The following is a 26519-nucleotide window of genomic DNA, read 5'->3' as shown; positions in this document are numbered from 1 at the left end:
CTGGTGATTATGGAGAAGGAAAAAAAAAAATCATTTAAACTAGATGATTGTTTTATCAGATTATAAACCAAACAACAGTTTTATGTAAGTTAAGTACTTTATACAAAAGGACTTTAATCCAAATTAAATAATCAGTTGTAAACTTAGCAAAGCGTATAATGAATAAGGTATGACCATTACAAGATGCTGATGACATAAATCACAGAATTCTCAAATCAATAGAAAACATACCGTGTTCATGGATGGACTCAACAGAAAAACATTCATTTCCGAAATTTTGATCTAAAAATTTAATAAAATTCTTTCCAAATTCTCAACAAGGCTTTTTTGCAGACATCAACAAGCTTATTTAAGCATTTTATGAGAAGGCACAGGTACTAGGATAACTCAAACAACCTTTGAGAAGAATATGAGTGGCTTGAATTGTTCTACCAGGCATCAAGGACTACAATAGAGCTACAGTAATCAAGAGAGTCTGATAGTGGAAGGGGGACAGATGCACAGACCAAAAGAAAAGGAAAGAGAATTCACAAATAGATTTGCACAAATATGCCAGAAGGATTTTTGACATAGGCGAATAAGTAATTCCATGAGGAAAGAATATTTTTTCAACAAGTTGAGCCAAAATAATTTGTCAACCGCAGCAAATAAGAATGAAACTCAACTTAATCTCACACCTTACACCAAAGTGAAACTCAAAATCCATCATAGACTCAAATTTTAAATTTATCCAATTTTTAGAAAAGATAAGGAGAAAATTGTCAGGATGTAAAGTTAAACAAAGAGTTCTTAACCCCAAAAGCATGACTCATAAAAGTTATAAAAAAGATATTATCCAAATTTAAACTCTCTGGCCTGACCGGGTATGATAGTGCATGCTTGTAATCACAGCGGCTTGGGAGGCTGAAGCAGAGGGATTTCAGGTTCAAAGTCAGCCTCAGCAACTTAGCGAGGCTGTAAGCAATCTATTAAGACCCTATTTCAAGACAAAAAAAAATAAGTAAAAAGGGCTGGAGACGTGACTCAGTGGTTAAGTGCTCTTGGGTTCAATTTCTGGTACAAAAATAAATAAATAAATAAATAAACTTTCTTTCTATAAAAGATCCTGTGAAGAAAATAAGGGAACAAAAACAAGTCATATATTGGAAAAAAATATTTGCACCCACATACCTGTCAAAGACCTAGGATCTAAGAAAAACATATAAATGTAAAATATATTCATAAATACATATACAAACACACACATAAAAACATAGCAGTAAAAATAAATCTAGTTTGAAACTGGTAAAATACATGAAGAGACATTTCATAAAAGATATAAAGAAAAATGTTCAATGCATGAATCATTAGGGCATGCAAATTAAAACCACAATGAGATCTCACTATCATATTATAAATAAAAACAGAAGAGAAACCTGTCTCTCATGCATTGCTCATGGGAGTACAAAATGGTAGAGCCACTCTCAGACACAGTTTGGCAGTTGTTTATAAAACTATACATGGAGGTATCATCTGATCCACCAATTGCACCATTGGGAATGCATCCCAGGAAAGGGTAATATATGTTCATAGAACAACACATACATGAATGTTCACAGCAGCTTTACTTGCAATATCCTAAAACTAGAAACAACATAGATGTCCTTCAATGGGTGAATGTTAAGCAAACCGGGCAATCCATTCTGCAGAGTATCACTTAGCAACGAAAAGGAACAGAAAATGGATGCATACAACACGGATGCACCTTAAGAGATTTATATTGAGTAAGACAGCCAAGCCCCAAAGACTATATACCATACATTCCATTTATATAATATTCTTAAAAGGAAAAAAAAAATACAGAAATAGAAACTACACTAATACTTGCTAAGGTGGTAGGGCTGGTGGAGGGAATCATTCTGTATTTCACTATGGTAGTGGATACAGGTACCTGCAGCTGATAAACTTGCATACAACTAAATATACAGAGAACATGAGTGCAAGCAAATTGAGGAAAATCCGAATAAGATCAGTGAACTATATCAATGTCGCTCACCTATCTGTGTCCTATAGGTTTGCAAGATATTATCACTGGGGAAAACACATGATCTCATTTCTTCCAACTGCATGCAAACATTTAATGCATTGCCTAGATCTCCAGGTGCCTCTGGGAAAGTCAGGAAGGTAAGACATGAATGAACACACTGGATCACTCCTGACCATCCACATGCCCTGCCTGCTTCCATCGGAACACTTCCCCTATGAATGGACTGAACACTGGGTCAGCTGTATAAGGTACCATATGCAATAAAGGCTCTTCCCCAAGCAGGCCGAACACATAGGGGTTAGTTAGGTACGTGGGCAGTGGGGCCAGAATGCCTAGGATTAACTCTGATTTTGTCACTTCACATTTGTGTGAATGGTCATGTTACTCACCTGCGCTCGTTCAAGCTTCTTCACCTGCTGAATGGTCACAACCACAGTTCCAGTCTCACAGGATGGGAGTGGAACCGAACCAGCTTATCTAATTATATGATGACCAAAGTAAAATCGCTAGCTTAATGCTGCTATCCAAAAGCACGGTGTGTTCTAAAACACATAATATCACTAATTTATTATTAAGGGATTAAAAATGTGTGAAGCCTGATATAAGTGCTTATTTTACCTTTTTTAGATATTCATGTTAACCTTGTGAGATAGGTCCCTATTGTCACTGTTCCCATTTTATAGATCAGGAATTTAAGGCACAGGAATCTAAATATCCAACCTGAGACCACTTAGAATCATCCTTCTGATCTAGAATGACAGTGTGTTTTCCTCCCACCACAAATTTAAGTAGCTAACGGAAGTGTGTCGTGTTCCATTCACTGACAAAGATGCTGCGGTCACAGAACTGAGCACAGAGTGCAGGACCTTGGGACTCTATAGCTGACTGTCCACTCTGAGTAAAGAGAAATGGATGAGAGACAGGTGCTTATTAATTCCAGAGGCAAAATCAGAGCAGGAAAAAAGCAGCGTATAGGCCAATACAATTCAAAACATATGCAATTTGGTTCATGTTGTATTCAAAAGTTACACATAAATATTAGAAGTTCTCACTAAAAAGACACCATTTCCTGTTTCTCTTGATACAAAGGAATGTGTGACAGGAGAGGTCCAACGATTCCTAAGACAACATCAGCTTGGTGTTGGATGATGTAGAAGTAAAGAAGAGTCTAAGGGTCGGAGGAGAGAAAAGTAAATGATCAAGTCAACAAAACCTTCGATGCAGGCTGCCCATGTCCAGAGACATGTTTTCACATTCATGGGAAAAGCCCCACAGAGGCTTAAATATGTCATTGAATACCACAAGTGTGATCTGTGGACTACTGGGAATAATGTAATCGCCACATCTGAAGGGAAGGGGCAAGAGTTGGTGAGAGATTGTATAACTGAGCCAAATCACTAACTTCCTCAAGTGGGAAACCTACTGATAATATTGGACATTGATAAAATAAGAAAGGGAATACAAACAAATGATGCAGAGTTACAGAAGAAACCACCATCAGGAAACTGAACCCAAGAAGTGAACTCAAGACTATGGTTGGAACCAGGGGAGGTGTATTCATAGAAACCATGAATGGAGAGATTGTTGTCACTGTAACAAAATACCTGAGGAAAACACCTTAAAGGAGGAAAGAATTATTCAGACTCAGTTTCAGAGGTTTCTGTCCACGGTGGGCTGACTGGCTCCATTGTTTCTGGGCCTGTGGTGAGGCGGAACATCATGGAGAAAGCAAGGCAGAGCAAAGTTGCTCGCCTCAGAGCAGCCAGGAAGGAATGGGGGTGAGATATGGCCTTCCCGGCCACACCTCCAGTGACGTCCAATAATGTCATCAAACTGTGACTTAGTGGATTAACCCACCAATGAGGTCAGAGCCCTTGCGACCCAGTCACCTTCCTGCAGGGCCCTCCTCTGCACACTGAGGCACTGAGAACCAGAGGGGGCCTTGCCACATCCAACTATGACACTGGGTGTCTTGAACAACAGCAGTTTATTCTGTCATGGTTGTGTGTACCAGAGTCCAGAATCAAGGTGTTGGCAGGGCTGGTTCCTCGGGGAGGTTCTGAGGAGACTGTTCCATGCCTCTCTCTTCTGCCTTCTGGTGGCTGCCAGTGATACTTGGTACCCTGGGCTCATACACACAAGGTCCCATCTCTGCCTGTCCAGTGACAGTCTCCTTGTGTCCATGGCTCTTCTTAGAAGGGCACCAGCAACTGGATCAGAGCCCACCCTATTCGTAAGAAGCAGTTTTAACTTGAAAACATCTGCAATGAGCCTCTTGACGACAGTCACATCCAGAGGTACTGGGAGTTGAGATTTGGGTGTTCCAGTTGGGGAGTGACCATCCAACCCACAACAGGAGGGGAGGGACAAAGTGAACACACCTTTTCTTATAAGCTCCTCAGTCCTGTTTGACTTTTTTTAGACTTGTGCATTTTCGTAGAGACTTTTTGAGTGTAAACATCTACACAAACACAATAGGGCCATATCCACTCTTAACAGTGTCCTCCAGAAGACAAAACCACACCCAAGGTCAGATGGGAGAGAACCAGCATGTGATTTCCACAACCTTCCTATTCTTGCACCAGCCCAAACACCCAGCTCTGGGGTTCTTTGCCCGTGACATGACACAGTTCTGTGCCATCCTCAAGCCCTGGACTTTCCAGTGTCACCCATCAAGACAGCCACCGCCATTTTCCAACCAGCAGGGAAGAGAAAGAGGTGAACAAGAACTGGTGTCTTCCCGGCTTACTCTCCTAGGCTAGGACTTAGTCACATAGAACACACCTTGCAGCACAGGGGCCTTTACTTTGAGTAGTCTGGAATCCAGTTAAAAGTCAGATACACAGGAGGAATGGTCTAATGAAGGCACCAGAACTGGCCAGGGAGAATCTGCCATCACTATGAACTGAGTCTTTTCTTCCAGTGTGACCGGGACATTTATGCAAAATGGTCCTGGCAGATGAACCAGCTCTGGTGGGGTCAAGGAGGATTCCAGGGGAGGTGAAGACAAAATGGAGATTTTGAGGGATTGATCAACTTGCCACATGATGGCAGGAAGGGTATCCATGGCAGGAGAAGAGTGCATGCAAACCTGGAGGGGATCTGGGAAGGGACCAGAAGAGAGTGAAGCACAGGCCACTCCTTAGCTCCTACCCTGGATGATAGAATTGCTATGCAATGAGAACCTGCAAGAAACCAGGCTGTTAGCACGTAGAGTTAACTCAGTTTTGAACATGTTTCAGGAGGCTTTGGCACTTGGGTACATACTTGTACCTCCCTGACTAGTAAAAGTACTTAAGTCATAAAAATGGAGGGTTTTTGCGGGCTGGGGAGATAGCTCAGTTGGTAGAATGTTTGCCTTGCAAGCACAAGGCCCTGGGTTCAATCCCCAGTACCAAAAAAAAAAAAAAAAAAAAAAAAAAATGGAGGGTTTTTTTTGGTATCATAGCTAACCTCCTCTACACTCTACCTGTGTCTTAGAAAGGGGACCACGGGAGCATTTGCCATTTGGGAAAATCATTTATGTAAAGCTATAATTTAATTTATGAAGGTGTGAAGTCACATCCTCTTGCATAAGTAAAGGAAACTTCCAGAACATGACCTGCTGAGTCATTTCTTGTACAAGCAAGTAATGGCTCCACAGTGGGTATTTGAACATTGAAAGAAAACACCGTGATATATTTTAAGAAGACATATTGCAGCCAGCCACGTCAGAAGGGAAATGTTTTAGAGGCAGGAAAACAAAGTAAAAAGGAATGAGTCCTTGATACAGACACGGATCGGATGTGCATGCACACGTGCGTGCGCACACACAGAGACACACACAAGAGAAGTTGGTAGAAATTCCAGAGAAATGATGTTCAGGACCTTATCTCACAGTGAAGAATCTGGAATTCCACTTCTTCAGAAGCCCAGACGGAGGCAGATCTGGAATTGACCTCGGGAGGTATGTGAGTGATCGAGACTAAGGAAGGACAGAATGACAGACAAGCCAAAGGGCCTGGCAAAATAGCAAAAATAACCACGGCAAGTACTCCCTGCAGCGAGAGCGTGTTTCCTTTTTCAAAGACACTCACGATGTTTACCACTTCACACGCTGCTAGCCCAGAGATTTGGATGAAGTAGGAACAGTCACCCCCAGTTGCTCGCTGTTCAAGCGAAGGGCCAAGCTAAGAGTTAATAAAAGAGCTCATGCACAAGAGCGGCATGTTCCAGGCCGCTCTCCCTGGTACGCATGTCGTCTGTTCCATGGAGCACATGATTAAAAAGATGGATGTATATATATGTAGATCCACAGCCCAAACAGTCATAGAAGGGACTGTGATAGCTGCCGTGGATTAGGGATCTCGAAGTTGGGGGTGTAAACGTTGCAGTTCCCAAATGTCTCTGACCAAAAAAGTTTGCTAATCACTGCGCTCTTCTTTGCCACACTCTGGCACACATTTGGGAAAATACGATAGAATGGGACTTGGAATTGTCTTGTCCACCATGCACTGGGTCATTAAGGCTCAGCACTGTGTGACAGCAGAGAAGCAGATATGAGAGGTGCCCTGGGGGTCACCTTCACACAGAGAAGAAATTTGACAGAGATGCACAGGGACCAGCACCCTGGTTGCCCAAACCCTGGGCTGTCACAACTCCTGCCACGCCATTTGCCTCGGCTTGGAAAGCAGATGGTCTCCCTTCCACTTAAGATTCTGTCCCAATTGTTACTCATCCCAAAAAAGTGAAACTATGCAAGGAAACTCCCAATCCCCCTGGCTGGCGTGGGCAACTTGTTTGCTCAATGAAAACAGGGAGTTAGCTTTAACAAGAAGGTCAGGAGCTATTTTTACAGTTGCTGGAGTTGTAACGTTGTTGCAATTACAGTTAATCAAATTCAGAGCCATCTGTGACAGCTCAAGGGACTTGAGGGGTGCTTCCTGCAGGAGTTAAAGAAATGAAAAGTGAATTGTTCTGTGTGTGCATCATTCACATATTTATTTCCCAATTTTACATGGGCGCACCCTCAGCTACCTTCTCAATACAAAATACACGGAGTTCTAAAAACCACAATTTCTTACGTTAAAACTTTTTAGAAGACTCAGATACGCAAAACTGGCATATAAAAAAATAATATCTTGAACAATGAAACGTGCTTTCACAAAGATTAAAGATTTCCCACAGGAAGGATGTGTCCCACAGGCCCTACCACCTCTGTATGGATCGAAAGCATAATGTACATTTCCTCAATTCTTTTGGAAATTGCTTTGTTTATATTAGAACACACTCTGAAGTCTGGTCACAGCGTCCTATTTATAACCTTGGTATTTTATGATCAAGATTCATAAATTACACAGTATTTAGATAAAAAATGCATATCGCAGAATTACCCCAGCTCTTTATATGCCCTCAAGAGATTAATACTAAATGCATCAGATCCGAAAGAGCTCAGGAGGATGAATCGGCTGCAGCAACTCATCAAGGGCTCGGAGGCTTAATGTAGATAATTCCTCTTGTTCCTAATGCTTTGAACTTTGGTTAATGATCATGACAGATGAAAGAGACTGTGGCTTACCAAGTCCTCCAAAGATCTGCATATTAAATTCCAAAGTCAGCAGGTAGAAATCTGAAAGAGTTTGCCTTCACCCCTCCTCCCTCCTTTCACGTTCGAGGGAGACTTTTTCAATCCACTTTGGTTTTTCCTTTGAACCTGTCTACCCAGGACTTCCCAGGTCAGGCTTTTTCTACCCCTGGTTTACTATGCATCCCATTTCCTGCAAAGCAAAATTCCTTTTCCTATTTTCAGATGCCTCGAGCACAGATTTCCTCTGGTAAACTAAATACAGGCATGCCAACCTCTATATGTATTCCATTTCCTCTACTGATAGTATTCAATGTTTCACCTTAGCCAGTACTTTTTAAAGTGTCTACTATGTGTTAGGTACTAGTAATTAATACTGATGCCCATTTCTCCCCCAACACACACAAGAAAATCTCCGTTGTGGACCTTCTCTTTTAGTACTGGACAGGAAATACTAAGTGTATCTACAACAATAAGTGCCAAGAAGAAAGTAAAGCAGAGACTGGAAGGGATGTGTGTGCAGCTGGATTCTACTTTAGATAAGGTGGTCAAGGAATGGCCTCACTCAGAGGAATCTGAGGAATGCCCTGAAGCAATTAAGGGAGTGGGCTAGGTGGGCAGGAGGGCAGGGGAAGAATTCCAGAAGACAGAACAGCAATGGCAAGAGTGTGCCTCGCATCTTCTACAGAAAGCAAGCATCCCAGGGTACCCAGAGCAGTTAAATGGGATTGGAGAAAGTGAGGGATGAGGTTCAACAGGCAACAGAGAGCCAAGTCATGTGATCCTGCAGGCCATTGCAGGGCCCTGGCTCAGGGATTTCAGGTGGGCAGTGTCCTGAAGGGATGTAGAAGCCAACAGGCCAGGAATGAGCAGCTCAGTGGCTTGGCCCCAGTGGCAAAGGCAGGGGTTGTTGGAGTGTTCAGTCTCCACAGGTTCTGAACACAGAGCCAGCACCATGTACTGATGGCCTAGATTTGAGGATTCCATAAGTGAGGCTGTCCTCACTTCTCTTAGGTATGCCTAGGTCTGTCGGCAGAACACAGTCTGTCTAGCTGGTTTTCTATATTCAGAAAAGTACTGAATAGGGGACTGGGAAAATGGGCTATTTCTAGATGTGTTTGGAGTGCTCTCAGAATCAGGAAGGATTTAGGGGCACCAGCGACCACACACTACAACCAGATAAGGGCATGATGCTGAATTGTCAAGTTATATACTAGTCAAGGTTTTCAAGAGAAGGGCTGAAGCCTAACTAGAACTTCTCACTACCTAAGCTTCATCTTTTCCCAAAGATGAACAAATACCCCCTTGGGCACTTGGAGTTCCATCTGAAGGTACGCCTCTCAAGCAAACCTGCAGCAGTCATTCCTTCAGCATCCTTCCATCTTGTCATTAGATAGGACACTGGGTACCTGGGAGATAACTGGTATATAACACATCTGGCTCCACATGACTAGATACCAGTGATCTACAGGGTGACAGAAATGGACAGCTTGGCTCAAGACTGCCTGCAAGGGTTCACTGGCTTCGTGGATCACTACTCCTCAGTAACAGGTATGCAGTTCAACGACTCCTCCCTGAGTGAACATCTCCTGTGCATGGAAGATAAATGGTAGAGGAAATCTGAACTCGTAGTTTACGTCCTTCTTTTCTAATGAATGTGCAGATGTGCTCATAAAGCATAGCAAACTCTTTATTTCTCTACTTTGAGAAGCAATACAGGGTGGGGGGTGTAGCTCAATGATAAAGCACAAGAGGCCCTGGGTTCCAACTCCAGCATGGCGTGGGGGGAGATACAGCTACTGCTTTTCACATTACATCAACAGAGGTGTCAACACATGCCTTTTATAAGATGCTATGAAATAATTACTTCTAAAGAACTTGAGCAAAAGAGAAGCCTGTTCACTTCCCCACCCAGCCAAGGGTCTTAGCTAATAGATTTACTGGCTTCACATAAAATTTTAAATGGCAAAGAGGGCCCACCCCAGTGAATTCTCACCAAATGAGGACAAAAGAGTCTTCAAAATTAAAACATTCTATCATAAAATAAGCTCAGGTCCTCCATAGATAAGAGCAATATTTTCTCAATACGAGAATAACCAGTACCCAGGGGAGTGTTAACCAGGCACTATCACACATTTCCATGAAGGAGAAAATACAGAGGCCATGTGTTAACAAGGACCCGAGAAATACTGCCACATAGCAGGGAAGACTTGCCAAATTTGTGAATCTGAACAGTAAGTAAATCTCATATTTGCCTTAATGGTCTGTTCCTCAATGATATGTTTTAGTTACTACTTTTAGTGACAAAGTTTCACTAAGAAAACTACAAATCTGAATTAAATTTAGTCATCCGACTTGGAGACATAAACTAATGGGTGAACCTGGTCCTCTTCCCCATCATCTGTCTTCATTCCTTCCCCACCCTCTTCAAGGGAGCACGTGTCTCTTCCACAGCAGGAACTGTGTTAGACCCAAGGAGACCCAGTCCCTCGAGGGGTCTGCTCTTGGGGGAAGGGTCTACTATTCAAGCAGAAAATTCACACAGCAACACAGTCATAGAAAGAAAACAACAACAGCAGAGAGTGGGAGACCACAAGAGCCACTTTACATTAATCAATTATTTTAAACAATTAGCAAATAAATGTTATGACAGGGATAGTTTGTACATGGAAGAAGCATCATTAGGATCTTTGTTACATAATTCAGATGAGTTTTCAGACTCAATAAATTCAAGTCACCTCCTTGCAAACAGACTTCTCTAAAGCCGCCGTGACAAGCCTTACCTTATGATAACACCTAAAATATGCAGCACGTTCGTCAGAAAACTTCTCCAGCCTTTTTGGACCCTTGCTTGAAGCTTTCTTGAATACCAACCAGCATCGCTGATAAATCTGGAAAGAAAGACAAAGACTGAGCTGGGCATCTCCACTGACTCAGTTGCTATTGTCATTTGCACTTTTTTTTTTTTTTTTTCATGTTTTCACCTGTAAAATATTCAAACCAGAAATTTGATGTTGTTTTGGGAAAATGAATATTTAAAAACAAACTGTTTCCACAATGGAAAACTCTAATATTCAGTTACTGGAAGCAAAAGAAAATCATTATTTGAAGGCAAGTTTCTGGGTTAGCAAACAATTGGTAAATCAACACCAACCAGATTCCTACTTAGGAAATTTAACCCAGAAAAGCCAAGGTCAATGGCTTTAACTTCCTACTTAGGAAATTTATCCCAGAAGAAAGGTCAATGCTGGAGGGCTATAAACTGAGGCTGGTGGCTCAGATTTTTAAAGTCGATTTGACAAAGACCTTAAATCAACAGAGATTTAGACCAGGGGTGCTTCACACAACTGTAATACCAACAACTCCAGAGGCTGAGGCAGAAGAATCCCAAGTTCAGGGCCAAGGTGGGCAACCTGGAAAACCTTGTCTCAAAATTTTCAAAAAGGGCTGAGGATGTGGCTCAGTGGATGAGCATCCTAGGTTCAATCCTCAGTACTAAATAAATAAATAAATATGAAAAGGGATTTATCCTAAGGCAAAGGCCCAATATTTAGTGCACAAATGAGAAAGTCCACATTCCAGTGCAGGTTGGTGAGAACTTTCAGTCATGGTTATCTTTGATTCCTGGGTTACCTTCAAAGCACCACATGTGTGGTTTTGTCATTTCCACCCATAAAAGAATTGCATGTATTAAGAACCTCTAAAAAGAAACATAAGAAAATCTCTGTCAACCATTTGGTCTTTCAAACCAGAATCAAGTCAATTCAAAATACTTTTTACAAGTCTCACTGGGGGTGAGAGGAGTTCAGGTTTGCTACTATTTGTCTGCAATGCTTAATATGTTCCATTTTACCCTCTGTCCCATTATCTTCTTTGGTGTGGTAAAAAGAAAGTGAATCCACTCTTCTCTGAAGTTTGGTTCTGAATACAGAGGCTTAGCAATGGGTCTGATACCACTAAACAGAAACTAAAATGTTACTGGTTGGTTATAGTGATGAGAAATAGAAATTACTCACTCTTCAACAAAAAGGAGTCACAAATCAAATTACTTCTGTAATATGCAATGGAATGTAAATTATTCATCCATAGGGTAACAGATAGTTATTACATACAGTAAATATGATACAAATAAATATAGTAAATATGCAGTATATATTATGATATACAATACATAATATAAATGATATTTTATACATCTATAAGATAACATAACCAGTCATCATACAAATCATAATAATGCAAAGAATATACGTAATGTGTATTCAGCAAATTATACCACATGTACAATACTCGTTATCCAGCAACAGAATAACATATGCAGCTCACCTGAAACAAGTTCCAGAAGGAATTTCTAATGACATGAGAGAGTTCATAAATGCCATGGGGAAAGCAGAATCTAAAACTTTGTTTTTGCCATAATCTCCACTATACTCAAGTGTATGAAAAAAGACAAAACATATCACAACGTTAACAATGTTTTCTCTGGGTCATGAGAATAGGTTTGGGGTTTTGTTTGTTAGTTTTTGTTTGGCTTAATAAAAGTTAATGCCGTCATTAAATCAAAGAGAATTCTGTTATTTCTCAAACACCCAGAGGTAAGAGTGTAATTAACATCAATTCTATTAGCTTTCATCCTGCATAACAACTGAATCCATCCAGGGACACCACAACATAGACAAAGGTGGAAAAGCAGCTCAGTGGAGGAAGAATAACCTTTCACCAAATGGTGCCAGAGGCTCTGAATGCCCATGGGAGAAGCAGAGGCCAGACAAACTCACCTTGACTGGACACTACTACATCCCTTGTGCAACAAGTAACTGAAAACGGACTTAAATATAATATAAAAGTACAGAAATTTTAGGGTGGAACAAGAGTACTTAGACTTGATGTCAGATCCATCCACAAAAAGAAGATGTGCTAAAATCGACCTCCTCAAAATTGAAGACTTGGAAATGAAAGACCCTGTTAGAAGGAAGAAAAGACAAAACTAGAGACTGGGAGAAAAAATGTGCAAGCCAGATGTGACCAAGGACTGATATTTGGAATAAATAAATAAACTCTCAAATCTCAACATTAAAAAAAAAAAAATTAAAACAGGACGAATCCAAATGGACGAAAGGCATGAAAAGGCATTTCGTCAAAGAGGATATAGATATACAGAGATTCCCAAAGCACATGCAAGGTGTCCAACGTCACCACCAGTGGCGAAGCGTAAATTAAAACTAACACGAGGTATCACTATACACCTGTCAGATCAGCTGAAATAATAACCACCATGGAAATACTGAGAAGACGTGGAGAAATGGGTCTCCCGTACATTGCTGGTGGGAACATAAAATGGTGCTGCTTCTCTGAAGAACAAGTGGCATTTTCTTAAAATGAACTACATGAGCAACAGATGACCAGCAGCTGCACTCAGGAACTGATTCCACAGAGATGCCAACTTATAGCCCTCCACAATATCAGCCTATGAATGTCCACGGCAGCCTTGTTCATAACGAAACCTAGATTTCTACAGCCCAGGTGCACTTCAATGGGCGGATGGTTAACCAAACTGTGGTACAGCCACACGTTGGAATACTGCTTCCCAATAAAAAGAATGAGCAACTGGTGCATGCAACAACTTGAGTGGATCTCCAGAGACCTGCACTGAGAGGGGAAAACAAAAAGGAAACCCAGTAGATTACAGTTTCTGCAATGCTGGGGTGGAGCCCAAGGCCTGCCTAGGCTACTCCAAGGCCTAGCCATCATTCTTGAAATGACAAAAGTATAGATGTGGGAGACAGATCAACGGTTGTTGAAGGCCAGGGATGGGTATGGCTCTGAAGGGTCAACCTGTGGGACCCTCAAGGCGAGGAACTTAGGGATCTTGACTGTATCAACATCAGTCCTGTTTATGACATTGTACTGTTATTTATGGAAGACTTTACTACCAGAGAAACTGGGGAAGGGTATAAGATCGTTGTATACTACTTCTTATAACTAAATGGGATCTACCATTATCTCAAAGTAAAATGTCCAGTGAAATTTTCATAGTGGAAAGATGCAGAGATATTTGGGTGTACTTTAGCTGAATCTATTGACTGTCCTCCACATCTCTTCTCCTGTCCTGTTTGTTTGGCCATCAGACCACAGTCTAATTAACCACCAGACCAGGTGACTTGAGGAAGGCAAGTCACCAGGGCTATTGGTAAGAGTTCAAGCAGAAAGCCCTCTTGGGGTAGAGTCCCAGCCTTGAACGTGTGCGTGCCCAGGGCCAGGGTTGGCAGAGTCTTACCAACATCCCCCTTACTCAGGAATACGAGTCAACAGTTCTCTGGACACGGTGCCCCACCAGAGGATGTAATTACAGCAGGATTGACTGTCACCTTGCTTGTTCAAATATGGGGTGTGGGAAATGGCCTTCTCACTGTCAGTCCATGATTGGCCTCTTTCTTCTGAACCTGCCCCTGATAATAAGCACAGAAATCCAACACTCGAAAGGTATGCAAAAAGTGTGCCTACTATAAATTTTTTTTCCTCTAAGAAAGTTATTTTAAATTTCCTAATTATGCCTCAATATTCAAGCCAAATTTTTAATGAGAACATTTCTGACTTTTTAAAAAAAAATGTTCATTTTCTTCTCAGTGGAATCAGGATTGGCCTGGCTTCTTTCCAAAGGCTGCTTGAATGCGAGCTGAAGGTTCCTCAATTTCAGCATGTCTACCTTCCATTAATCTGCTTGAAGTTTGGGGGACTTCTGCTTCGCACGTTTGGTTTTTCTTTTGTTTTATTAAGCAGTAGGGACAAAAGTGCAATGTTATAGTTAAATAACAATAAAAATACCATCACATCCATTCACATACAGCCTGGCTGGAAAGTCACCATGGAATGAATCAAAACATGTCCATTTATCAGCAGGATGAGGATCAGGGAAACTCAAGATTGGTTCATGAAAGGGCAGCTCAGGTTCTCAAACTGTAACGCACAGCACACGGCAGCAAAGGAGACCACAGAGGGGCCGAGAGTGGCACGTGCCATTAAGAGTCCTCCTTTGTCCTGTCAGCCACTGGACACCAGTAACTCTGCGCATGGCCCAGCATCCCTCAAGGTAACTGATACCTCTGCAGATTTCTAGGGTGAGCCGAGAACTGACGATTCAGGAGCTCCAGGGGTAAGGCCAGACAAATTTGTCTTCAACATATTCCCTGAGAGTTTTATTTTCAATTGTAAGCCAATGCCAAAAATATTCATAAAGTGCTTTCAGACAATGCCATGCCTCTCTCTTGGGACTGGTGACAAAGAATTCTCCAGCAAGTGTTTCAAGTTGAGGCCCTCTGGGACCAGGGTTTCCAACAAGGGGCACACGGCAGTGTTTGAAATAGAACAGCGTGAGATGTCATCTTGAGTTTGAGAGACGAGCACTGAAGGCAAACTCGGTCTGTTGTGCTAAAGTCACTTTTCCAACTGCTGCTGCACTCCGACCTACAAACCCTGGGACGGTCGCTTACCAGCCAAATCCTAAACAGCTCAGTATTGCTTTAGAGGCAACAGGATTCCCCAAACATGAAAACATGCACAGACTAGATGGATGAACAGACTTTCTTTCAAAGGATGACAATCTGAAAATATCCCCATCCCATTTAATAGCTTAAGACAGATTTTTAAATGGATTCATTTAACTTTCTTCTTCCTATTTAATATAACAAATCCAACATTCATAGCATTATTTAATTAACATTTTTCAAATGAGCTTTTAAACTAACAGATGTTTTCACTTGTAAGAACCTTTTACCAACCTTATAAAGAGTAGTTTTACTGGTCATAATATAACAATGGAGAATTCAATGGCAGAAAGACTGTACTGTTGGGATATCTCAATATTGACATTTGGGACCAGAGAAATTTTTCACAACAGAGGGCTGTCCTGTGCTATGCTAGGGATGTAGCAGCATCTCTGTAAATGCCATAGTAACATCATCCCCTACCCCATTAAACAACCAAAACTGTCTCTAGATGTTGCCAAATATCTCCTTCTGTGGGTGCAAAATTAGAGCCACTACTATAGATGCATGCATGCTGATCTGAGGCTACACACCTGGGAAATATGAGGTTTTATGAATATTTTCAAAGTCCCTGATTAGGACAAGTCAATCAACACAAGTCACTGCCAAAGCTCACACAGAGAAGCATGCCGTTCAGTTCCAACAACCTGTGTGGACATGCAGCAGAGTCAGGAGTAACATGAAAATCTCATTCAGTGTGCATTTTGCTCTAGGAGATGGTGGATTTATTATATTTAATTTTCAGCCTTAAATTGTCACTAATCCATATATAATTTGCTTTGCTTCCATTTTTGTTCCTGCCTTTAAAGGTTGATATTCTTGCTGGGCTTGGTGACACATGCCCATAATCCCAGTGAGTCAGGAGGCTGAGGCAGGAACATTGCAAGTAGGAGGGTAGCCTCAGCAGCTTAGCCAGACCCTATCTCTGGTGACCCTTGATCAACATAAAAACCTGCTTGATTAAAGCAACCATGCTTTAGTCCCCAGAATGATTTAAAACAAGAAAAGAAAGAAAACCTCAATATCCTTTAATAATTGCTTAGTTCTGGGTTAAAATCTCTGACATTATCGTTGGTTTCTTTTTTCTATCAAAGAATATTCTGGCAGGTTCACCAACATTTCTACTGCCAAGGAGCAGATGAAACAATGAAGAATATGCCTAGCGTTCCTAATTTTATTCGCAGTCCATCGCAATGGCACAAACGGTCCAATTACACTTCTGCAGGATGCACAGTTACAAAGCAGAAAGCAAATTTGAGTCACAAAATTCTTGCTAAAAGGAAACAGTGTACTGTATCCATGTGAGCAGGAAAGAAGAGGTCAGTCTGGGTGAAGACTGACCTTTGGTCTTCATTAGGGTCTCCTGCAAGCGTCAGCACACTCTTTTTGTAAAGGGCCAGGTGATAAATAATTTTGTCTTCAAAGCACTGAGGTCTTTGTTGCAAACAATTCAACTCCTGGCATACAGCGTGAAAGTAGCCACAGGACATATGTAAATGAATGAGTGCAGCTATCTTCCAATAAAACTTCATTTACAAAATTAGGCAGTAGGTTGTGGTTTCTAATCACTGGTCTACGGAAGAATGTCTCAGCTCTTCTAGCTCTGGTCACCTGTGACAAACATAAAAATCTGCTTGATGAATACATCCTGGGGGTACGAGGGGCAAACATGCCTCATGTGAGAACCCCATATATTCCACGTCTCTCCACAAGTCAAAATTTTGCTTTAATAAAATTGTGTTTAAGCGTTGACCTGATCCTTTCCCAAGCCCTGTCACCAAATTTTGCATATCCATGTGGACCACTGAGGAATCACTGTTGTGCAATTAATGTGGAGGCCTTGGAAGAGCGTCCCAGACCTAGTCTTGGGACACAGCTCATGCTATGAAGTCAAAGTGCACACCGGGGGGAAAGGTAGGTATGACTGCTTTCCAATTCTCCAGCATTCCTTTCTGTCTTCCCATGAACTTTCTCACCTCCAAACATCCTCCCCAAGCTCTAGAAATGTATCCTCAGGTGCAGAATGCTCAACTAGCATCTTTCTTATACCCCAGCTCCATGTTCATCCATTCTCCAAAGCAAATCAAATAGGCTTTCATGGAGGATGTTAGTACCAATGGGTGGCACCAGCTGAATTATTTCTCTGTGTTTCAGAATGCTGAGCCCTGTGTGTGTGTGTTCAATTCATCCTCCCAGTAACCCTATGAGGCAGGTGTTGGTCCTGTCCCTATTTTACAGATGAGAAAGTTATAGTGTTATTAAGGTTAAGCATCTTACTAAGGGTTCACAAGCTCACTCAGACAAGCCAGGAGTCCCACTTTGGTTTGCTTAATTCTGGAAAACAAGCTCTTAACCATTTCTCCAGGATTTTTCCAGAAAAGTTAAAATCCCAGGGATGCACAAACTCAGACTAAGGGCCGAGCCATCTGTGAGAAGTTTATTTTCATGCTTATCGTAATCTAAAGAGAGACATCTCGTTGTGGCCATATGCTCTTTCATCTGGACGACTACTTTATAGCTAATCTATTTCAGTGTGGCATTTGCATTTGTGATTTTAAGTTCACTGGCACCAAGTGTTCACCTACAGTAATCGCTTTTGAGGGAGATTCTGAAATTGGGGTCTTAGGGCCCTAAACCAGGACTCCAACGTCTCCTGGGAGTTTGTAAGAAGCATCTTCAATATCCCGGTCAGAAGTGTAAAACGCAAGCATGCTGAGTATTACTAGCTACATGAGAAGAATCTCACGCGATTTCTCTGCTTTTCTCAGCTTCTTGTGCCTCTCTCTCAGCCTGGTGGGCTCCCTTAGTCACAAGGCAGCAAACTATTGTCCAGGCTGATGGACTGACTCCCTGCTGGCCGTGCAGCCCACCACCTGGGGCTGTCCAGTCCTGCCCCATGAGCCCCTGGCCCCCGCCTCTGGCTCATGCTACCATCCAGGGCCAGGTTCCTCTGTCCCTTTGGGGCCGTGAAATGCCACAGTCCAAGGACTCCCTGACAGCCCCAGAGGATGTTGCTGTTTGATGCCATCCTCAAGTCAAGGCAGGTCTTGGCCAAGGAGAGCCAGGAAATGGGAGTGAGCCCAGCACTAATTCCCTCCCCTCTCTCTCTGCAACTGACCGGAAAGTTCTGCTTCTACAACACAGGAGACCAGGCTGGTGAAAATATTCCAGGCCTCTGAAGGATGGTCTGTGGCAGGATTCTAGAGGCTGGTACTAGCAGAGAACAAGAGGGAGTGAGTTGGCATCGTGAGCCTTAACTTGTAGGCTGCTGCCAAACCTGCTTTCCAAAATAGTGAGTCGGGTCAGAATCATGTACTTTATGAAGGAAAAAAGAAAAATCTCTTAATGAGTGAACAACACACTCATGCCTATCACCTTATGTACCTTTCATCTGTAAGAGAAGAAACGCTCATTTGGAGAAGAATGCCCCATGAATAGCAAGGTACATTTTAAATTCACTGCAAAGAAAAATACTAGCCAAACTGGGATAATTAATCACAAAATAAAATATGTATACGGAGGATCAAAAAGTATCCACAGGCGATCAACTTAGCTAGGGTGACCCTTTACTGAGCACGACATTTGCAGAGACAGAACTATGCCCACACTTCCACCCACAAATACTACTTCCTGGAAATCCTCCCCAAGGAAATAATTAAGGAAATATGGGAACCTGTGGGAAGAGGGCTCTGTGGAATAACAACTGGAAAAGCTCTAAATGTTCCAGAGGACGGACGCCTTTAATTAATTATGGCATATCTGTAAACCGGAAATGGCCATCATTAAAAAATGATGATGCAAAATAATATTCATACTATAAAAAATCCTATTACCAAATTATTGTCATATATATAAAAAAGGGCATTACTCCTGCTTTTAATCTGTTTCTCCTCCATTATAAACATACACCCCCACACCCCCACATCCACACCCAAACACACACACACACTCTCAACCAGTAAATAGTGTTTGTGCAAGATTATGGGCTCTTTTTTATTCTCTCTCTCTCTCTCTCTCTCTCAACCAATAAATAGTGTTTGTGCAAGATTATGGGCTCTTTTTTATTCTCTCTCTCTCTCTCTCTCTCTCAACCAATAAATAGTGTTTGTGCAAGATTATGGGCTCTTTTTGATTCTTCTCTCTCTCTCTCTCTCACACACACCCACACCCACACACACACACACACTCTCTCTCTCTCTCTCTCCCTCTCTCTCAACCAGTAAATAGTGTTTGTGCAAGATTATGGGCTCTTTTTGATTCTTCTCTCTCTCTCTCTCTCTCTCTCTCTCTCTCTCTCTCTCTCTCTCTTCCCCTCTCACACACACACACAACACACACAGAATTCTAGAGGAAAATCTGTGCTTCCATGGAAAGTTATGGATTCTCTGGCGTAATCCCTCCCTGCTTTTGATTCTGCTAGAGCTATTTATTCTACACTCCATAAATGGAAGACAACTGATAGCAATACAAAATAATTCCCATCCATAAAGATGCAAATTATGTCCCATTCAGACAGGCTTGATTGACTTCTTCACCCCCACAGTCCATGAAGCTAGATCCGCCTCCTTTCAGACTCTCATTCACTATCTGACTATATACAAGTGTGAGTCCTTTAGTCCTTTAGGTTACCCTGTGAGCTGGTTATACTATTCTGCTTTGTTCCCTCACTTAATTAAGTTACCCTGTGAGCTGGTTATACTATTCTGCTTTGTTCCCTCACTTAATTTTTTTTTTTTTTTTTTTTTTTTTTTTTTTTTGTGTGTGGTGCTGGGGATTGAACCCAGGGCCTTGTGCTTGCAAGGCAAGCACTCTATCAACTGAGCTATCTCCCCAGCGCTACTTAGGATCTTGAATGTGTTCATTCTACATCTGTGTTGGAGTCATGATTTCACCTGCTGTGAAAACCATCTCTTAACACAATCCATAGGTCGCCAAGGCCCGTGAATCTTCCCTCCAGCCAAACCTGGAATACCAGTACTTCTCTGCAGGGAACTGACGCCCTAACAAAACCACCACCTTCTGTATTTCAGGAGGTTCTCGATCCATTTTCTACAAGTGTCTGGGTGGATCTTTGTGACACTACTGACCATGTCGGTGCTCTTGTGTGCTGCCAACTGCTTTTAGGGCAAAACCCCGTGCCTCAACAAGACACTCCAGGCCCTGTGACTTTCTTCACCATATATTCTTCATTTAGAAGTCTATATGTAAACATGCATAGTAAATATACAGTTTTTTGTCTAATCAAAACAGCAATGTACCAGCCCTGGGTCAGATCCCCAGTATTGCAAAATAATGATAATAATGTTATTTTGGAAAAACTCTGTATCTGGAAAAATCAGTATTTGCTATGAACAGTATCTGCCATGCAGCATCTGCCATGAACTGTATCTGCCATGAACTGTATCTGCCGTGAACTGTATCTGCCATGCAGTATCTACCATGAACTGTATCTGTCATGAACTGTATCTGTCATGAACTGTATCTGCCATGCAGTATCTGCCATGAACTGTATCTGTCATGAACTGTATCTGTCATGAACTGTATCTGCCATGCAGTATCTGCCATGAACTGTATCTGCCATGAACTGTATCTGCCATGTGGTATCTGTCATGAACTGTATCTGCCATGAACTGTATCTGCCATGCAGCATCTGCCATGCAGCATCTGCCATGAACTGTATCTGCCATGCAGCATCTGCCATGAACTGTATCTGCCATGCAGTATCTGCCATGAACTGTATCTGCCATGAACTGTATCTGCCATGTGGTATCTGTCATGAACTGTATCTGCCATGAACTGTATCTGCCATGCAGCATCTGCCATGCAGCATCTGCCATGAACTGTATCTGCCATGCAGCATCTGCCATGAACTGTATCTGCCATGCAGTATCTGCCGTGAACTGTATCTGCCATGAACTGTATCTGCCATGCAGTGTCTGCCATGCAGTATCTGCCATGAACTGTATCTGCCATGAACTGTATCTGCCATGTGGTATCTGCCATGCAGTATCTGCCATGAACTGTATCTGCCATGCAGCATCTGCCGTGAACTGTATCTGCCATGAACTATATCTGCCATGCAGTATATGCCATGCAGTTATCTGCCATGAACTGTATCTGCCATGAACTGTATCTGCCATGTAGTATCTGCTGTGAACTGTATCTGCCATGAACTATATCTGCCATGCAGTATATGCCATGAATTGTATCTGCCATGAACTGTATCTGCCATGCAGTATCTGCCATGCAGTATCTGCCATGAACTGTATCTGCCATGAACTGTATCTGCCATGCAGTATCTGCCATGAATTGTATCTGCCATGAACTGTATCTGCCATGCAGTATCTGCCATGAACTGTATCTCTGCCATGCAGTGTCTCCCTACACAGAGGAAGCCCACCCTCTCAGTGCAGTGTTTCCAGATGGAGAACGCCTGCTGTCCAAGGGCATGTTGTGTCTCGGCTTCCTCCTGTCTCCCTAGTGGCCTCACTCTCCAGGTGGACAGCATGGGAAAAGAGGAGTGAGGAGCAGAGCTGCAGAGAGAAGCCACAAGCACTTGTGTGCTTTGTCTGGCTTCCATTTTTAAATGAGCCTTGTAGAGAAACAAGCCAAGCAGCCACTGGAGGATCTAAACTACTTTGTGAGTATTCCATTCAAAAACCGAATTGGAGCTGATATGGGTCACTTATTATCCAACAAATACTCACTGGGTTCCTGCCAGGTGCCAGGCCCTGTTCTGGTATAAGGGATTTGGTTGCAAACTAAACAGAACAAATCCGATCCTCCGATGGACTTATGATCAATAAGACACTTATGTCACAAGCACATGTGTGCACACAGCACATGTATGTGTACATGCATGTGCATTCTATACCGCACAGATAATACCATATGCAGAACAGACACCATGAAGGAGAGTAAGTCAAAGAAAGTGGATAGGAATCACTAGTGGTGGACATGAGACCTGAAAGGGGACATCCCTGCAGGTGATGGCTGAACCACAGGCTGAAAGACTCGAGGGACTAAACAGATGGACATGGGGCTTGAGGCAGAGAAAGCAGCTGAGACTGACCACGTCTGGTGTGCAGAGCAGGCCATTCCCTGCTCTGAATTGCTCTTTGATGTAGAGAACAGCAGTTCCCCGGATATGTCTGCCCTGAGTTACTTCGTTGCACAGAGCAGTAGCTTTCCATGAGCTACTCCATTTTGCGTATAAGTGCCAAGGTAGAATGACTTCATACCTTGATCCTACACATAAACAGCCACCATCTGCCCAATACCACCATATGATACGAATTGATAGATAACTTATTTGTGCCAATTTATCAAACTAAATCAAGGAGTACCTGGACATGGACATCCCAATCCATATCAGGCATACCAGGCACAAGCACTTATCAACTTCACCAGATGAGATCCTCACTGGAGACCTCAAAACCCCCTGGGTATTGAACATGGAGGCACTTCACTGGGTCACCTGGTCACTCATCACAGACCTTGTCCAGGAAAATGACCACAGCAACCAACCTCTGATGTCCCTTCCCTATCAGCCAACTGCGGTTTCACCTGCCCGTGAGGAGCACGGGTGGCCTGCTCCAAGCTGACGGTCTGCAACTGAAACTGTCATCCTCAGGACCCTCTGCTGTGACAACCCTGTGGAACTGGGTCACCTGACCACCTACACTCACTCTCTGCACTCCCGTCCCTCTCTGCCTGTGCTCTGGGCTCAGCATCCTGTAACCCTGGGGCCCCTTTGGCCCTTTTTGGGACCTGTTTATATATCAGAGACGGCTATGACTTGACTGTTTAGATATTAGAAATTAAGACTGGAATAAAAGAACTTGTGTGTTTGCCCAGCTTGACTACAGGTGACCCACAAGTATTCGGCGAACTGCCACTGCTGAAAGGAGTATTGCCTGTGATCACTGTTACTCCATACCTCCTGACACTGTGGAGCGATGAAAAGGTGTTTTGTCAATGTTAATGACACAGCACTCGTGACACCTGGCATGCTGAAGGAAGGGGGAGGTGAGCAGGTGAGGGACAGGCTGGCAGGGAGCGGGAGGGTGGGGATGGGCAGGCCTCATGGGTCTCCCTGGGAAGACCTTGGCTTTTTCTCTGAGTGAGACAGGAAATGAGCTGAAGAGTCCTGAATGGGAGATCCAAGTGTGGTCAGGTGCACTGTGGGGCAGGGACAGCAGAAGCAGAGCAGCTGCTTAGGAGAACTGTGCAATGCACCACCTGGCGGAGGGGACTCACTAGGATGGAAGGGGCCAGGTGAGCAGTGCTCAGAATCTGGACATATTCTGAAAATACAATCAACAAGATTTACTGATGGGACTGGATATAAAGGTGAGAATAAGAGTCAAGAGTTTTAGCTCCAGCAGGTAGCTAAGAAAGCCTGGAAAAAGTCAAATAAGTAGGAGTTATGGAATTCATTGAAGAATATATTGATTGGGTCATGCCTACTAACATCTAATTAAACATAATGAACAGGCAGTTATGTCTACATTATAGGCTAGGCCTTTATATACCAGATTTTTAGTTTTTATTATCTTCTCTATAGGGATGTCTTGAAAACTGGAAAAATTAAGACCTTTAAAGAACTTAGCCTATTTCCTGGTATGCAGTAAGTGCTCCATAGTGCTTCGCAGCTCATACTATCCAAGTAGGTGATCACATGTATGCAAACAAGGAGAACATAGATGTTTTTCCTTCATTTGTTCATTAATTCTGCAAATATATACCATCTACTATGTGCTAGGCACTATTCCAAGCATGGGGGAAATAGCAGTATACAGAGTCCAAAAAGTTCACTTTCTACCATGCAGAGACAGATAGCCAAACACCCCAGAATACACCACAGTGCCTGGCATCTGGGGACAGATATGGATGTCCTTCTTGGAACACAGAGGCAATACGTAACCAATGAGTATTCAGTGGGGTTGAAAAATAAATGGTCAGGCTGTGGATGTAGCTCAGAGGTAGAGCCCTTGCCTAGCATGCACAAGGCCCTGGGTGCCATCATCAGCACAGGAAGAAAGAGGAGACAGGAATAACAAATAACATATCATTTTATATGTATATACAAATATATTTATGAGAAATCATATAAAACAAATGGTCCCAAAACTTAGCTTAAAACAACCACCATTTATCACTTCTCATGGATGTAATGGCTGATGAGCAACTGTGTTGATCTGACTTGGCTTCACTGATCACAGCTGGGGTCATTCACACGTGTACAGTCATCTAACAGGTTGTTTTGAGGCTGCCTTGGATGACTCAGGGCTGCACAGTGCATCTCTGGGTTTCTAGCTGGCTAGTAGAGAGCAGAGGCCCAGAGGGGCAAGTAGTGTCATTTTTATTTTTTAATTAAGCTTGTTAATTGCAGATAATGGTAGACTCACCTAGAGATGTACAAAATATTACAGGTAGATCCTGTATTTCTTACAAATCTCTCCTAAAGATTTCTTACTAATCTCTTGCAAAACTCCAGTAGGCCACAACCAGGACACAGAAGTTGGTCAGACATTGGTACAGTCAAGACACAGAACATGTCCATCACCTCACCTGCCCTTTATCCTCACAAGCATGTCCTGCACAATGCTGTCCTCACTCCTTGGCAACCTAGTCTCTTTTCCTTTTACAGAATTTAGGCATTTCAAGAATGTGTGGAAATGCATGCCTGCAGGATGTTTCCTTTGGGTTGGTATTTTTCCCTCAGCATGAGTCTCTGCAGATTGACCCAGGTGCAAGTATTCCATGGCACTGATGGATCAGTTTGCCCTCCACTCCTTCACTGGAGGACATCTGGGTCATTTCCAGTTGTGGACCTCACATCCAAATTTCTGTATAAAAATAAGTCATCATTTCTCTGGGATAAATCTTACCACCCTTAATGTAATTACACTCATCTGTCTGTAATTGTCTCAAATACTTCCTCTCTATGCCTGAAATCACATCGGATGGTGTTATAATTTTTGCTTCAACCTCTGAAGACAATTTAGAACACTTTAGGGGAAAGAAAATCTGTATTTACCTGTGTTTTTGCTTACTGAGTTCTTTCTTACCTCCCTGGGTTCTCTCTTGTATCCTTTCTTTTCTGTTTAGAAATCTTTCATCAGTTACTCTTTCAAGTGAGATCTGCTAGTAGCAAATTCTCATTTTCCTTCACCTGGCAATGTCTTGCTTTCCTCTTCATTTCTGAAGGATATTTTCACTAAACATGAGATTCTGGATTAGTGGCTCTTTTAGCACTTGAAGGGTGAATTTCCTCTGTCAATTCCTTTCAGCCATTATTTCTTTGAGTTTTTGCTCAGCCTGTTCCTTTTCTTCTGGAGCCTGAGGATATGAAGGAATGGTAAATCTCTAGTTATTGTTCCACAGGTTCCTAAAAGTGTCATGTTTTTGCAGTCTATTTCCTCTCTTTTGTTTCAATTGGGTAATTTCTATTGTTCTACCTTTACTCTGTACACTACTCTCTGTTGAGCCTATCCATTATACCTTTTATTTTGTTACTGAATTTTTTATTTCTAAATTTCTTACTTGGTCCTTCTTTGCATCTCATTTCTTTGAGGAAGTTTTCTATTGCTTTACTTGAGAGTCTTGATTTTTGCCCATGTGTCTTAGGCATGTTTGTGACTGTTCATTGGGGTATTTTTAGCATAGCTCCCTTAACATCATCATCATTTAAATCTACCATCCGTGTTAGCTCAAATGTTGGTTTCTGTTGAGATCTTCCCAATTCTTAGCATAATGAGCGATTTTTTATTGAAAGCTAGGCATTTGGGGCATTATGTTTTAAGATCCTGGACCTTAATTAGGTGGGTGTTAACTAGATTCCTCTAACAGCCACAGCAGGGAAGAGGTAGGAGAGTGGGTCTCTTCATCACTGCTGATGGAAAACTGGGCTCCCCCACAGAATCTGTGACATTTGTGGGAGCTCATTATTGTTGAGTAGGGGAAGCAGCTCTGTCTGCCATAGTCTCCACTGATTGCACATCTGGAGTGTCGTTACTCTGGGTGATGCTGATATCATTGTTCCCCTAGACACCTCCCCAGTTGGGGGAGGCAGAGCACTTCCATACCAGTGGTGGCTAGGAAATCCAGGCTTCCTTGCTCTACCAACACCACCGTCGGGAGGGCCTGTAGCTAACTGGCAAGCATGAAAGTCCCAGCTCTCTGCTTGGCCTTCACGTGTGCTCCCTTGGTGGTGTGCTGGGACGCTCATTGCCCTCTCACAGGGTGGAGACTCCTGGCTGCTTGGCCTTCCTGGAGAGGGTGCAGTTGTGGTCTCTCCTGTAGCATTCAGCTGCAACAGAGAAGTCAATGCCTTAACGTTTTGTACCTCGTTAAGTGGACACACTTCTTGATCCTTTGGCCA

At 42.6% G+C, this 26519-nt stretch overlaps 1 protein-coding gene across 1 annotated transcript in view; it reads right to left on the bottom strand.

Moving 5' to 3' along the window:
* DOK5 (docking protein 5) overlaps positions 1-26519 on the bottom strand; it is a 176576-nt gene that overhangs the window by 70619 nt on the left and 79438 nt on the right. Inside the window, exon 2 of the mRNA XM_079127571.1 lies at positions 10373-10480. Coding sequence (XP_078983697.1) covers positions 10373-10480 — 108 coding nt within the window. The remainder of the gene's footprint in view (positions 1-10372; positions 10481-26519) is intronic.

Source organism: Sciurus vulgaris (genome assembly GCF_902686455.1).
Source record: "Sciurus vulgaris genome assembly, chromosome: 2".
Taxonomy (NCBI): Eukaryota; Metazoa; Chordata; class Mammalia; order Rodentia; family Sciuridae; genus Sciurus; species Sciurus vulgaris.
This window is presented reverse-complemented; position numbering and strand designations above follow the sequence as displayed.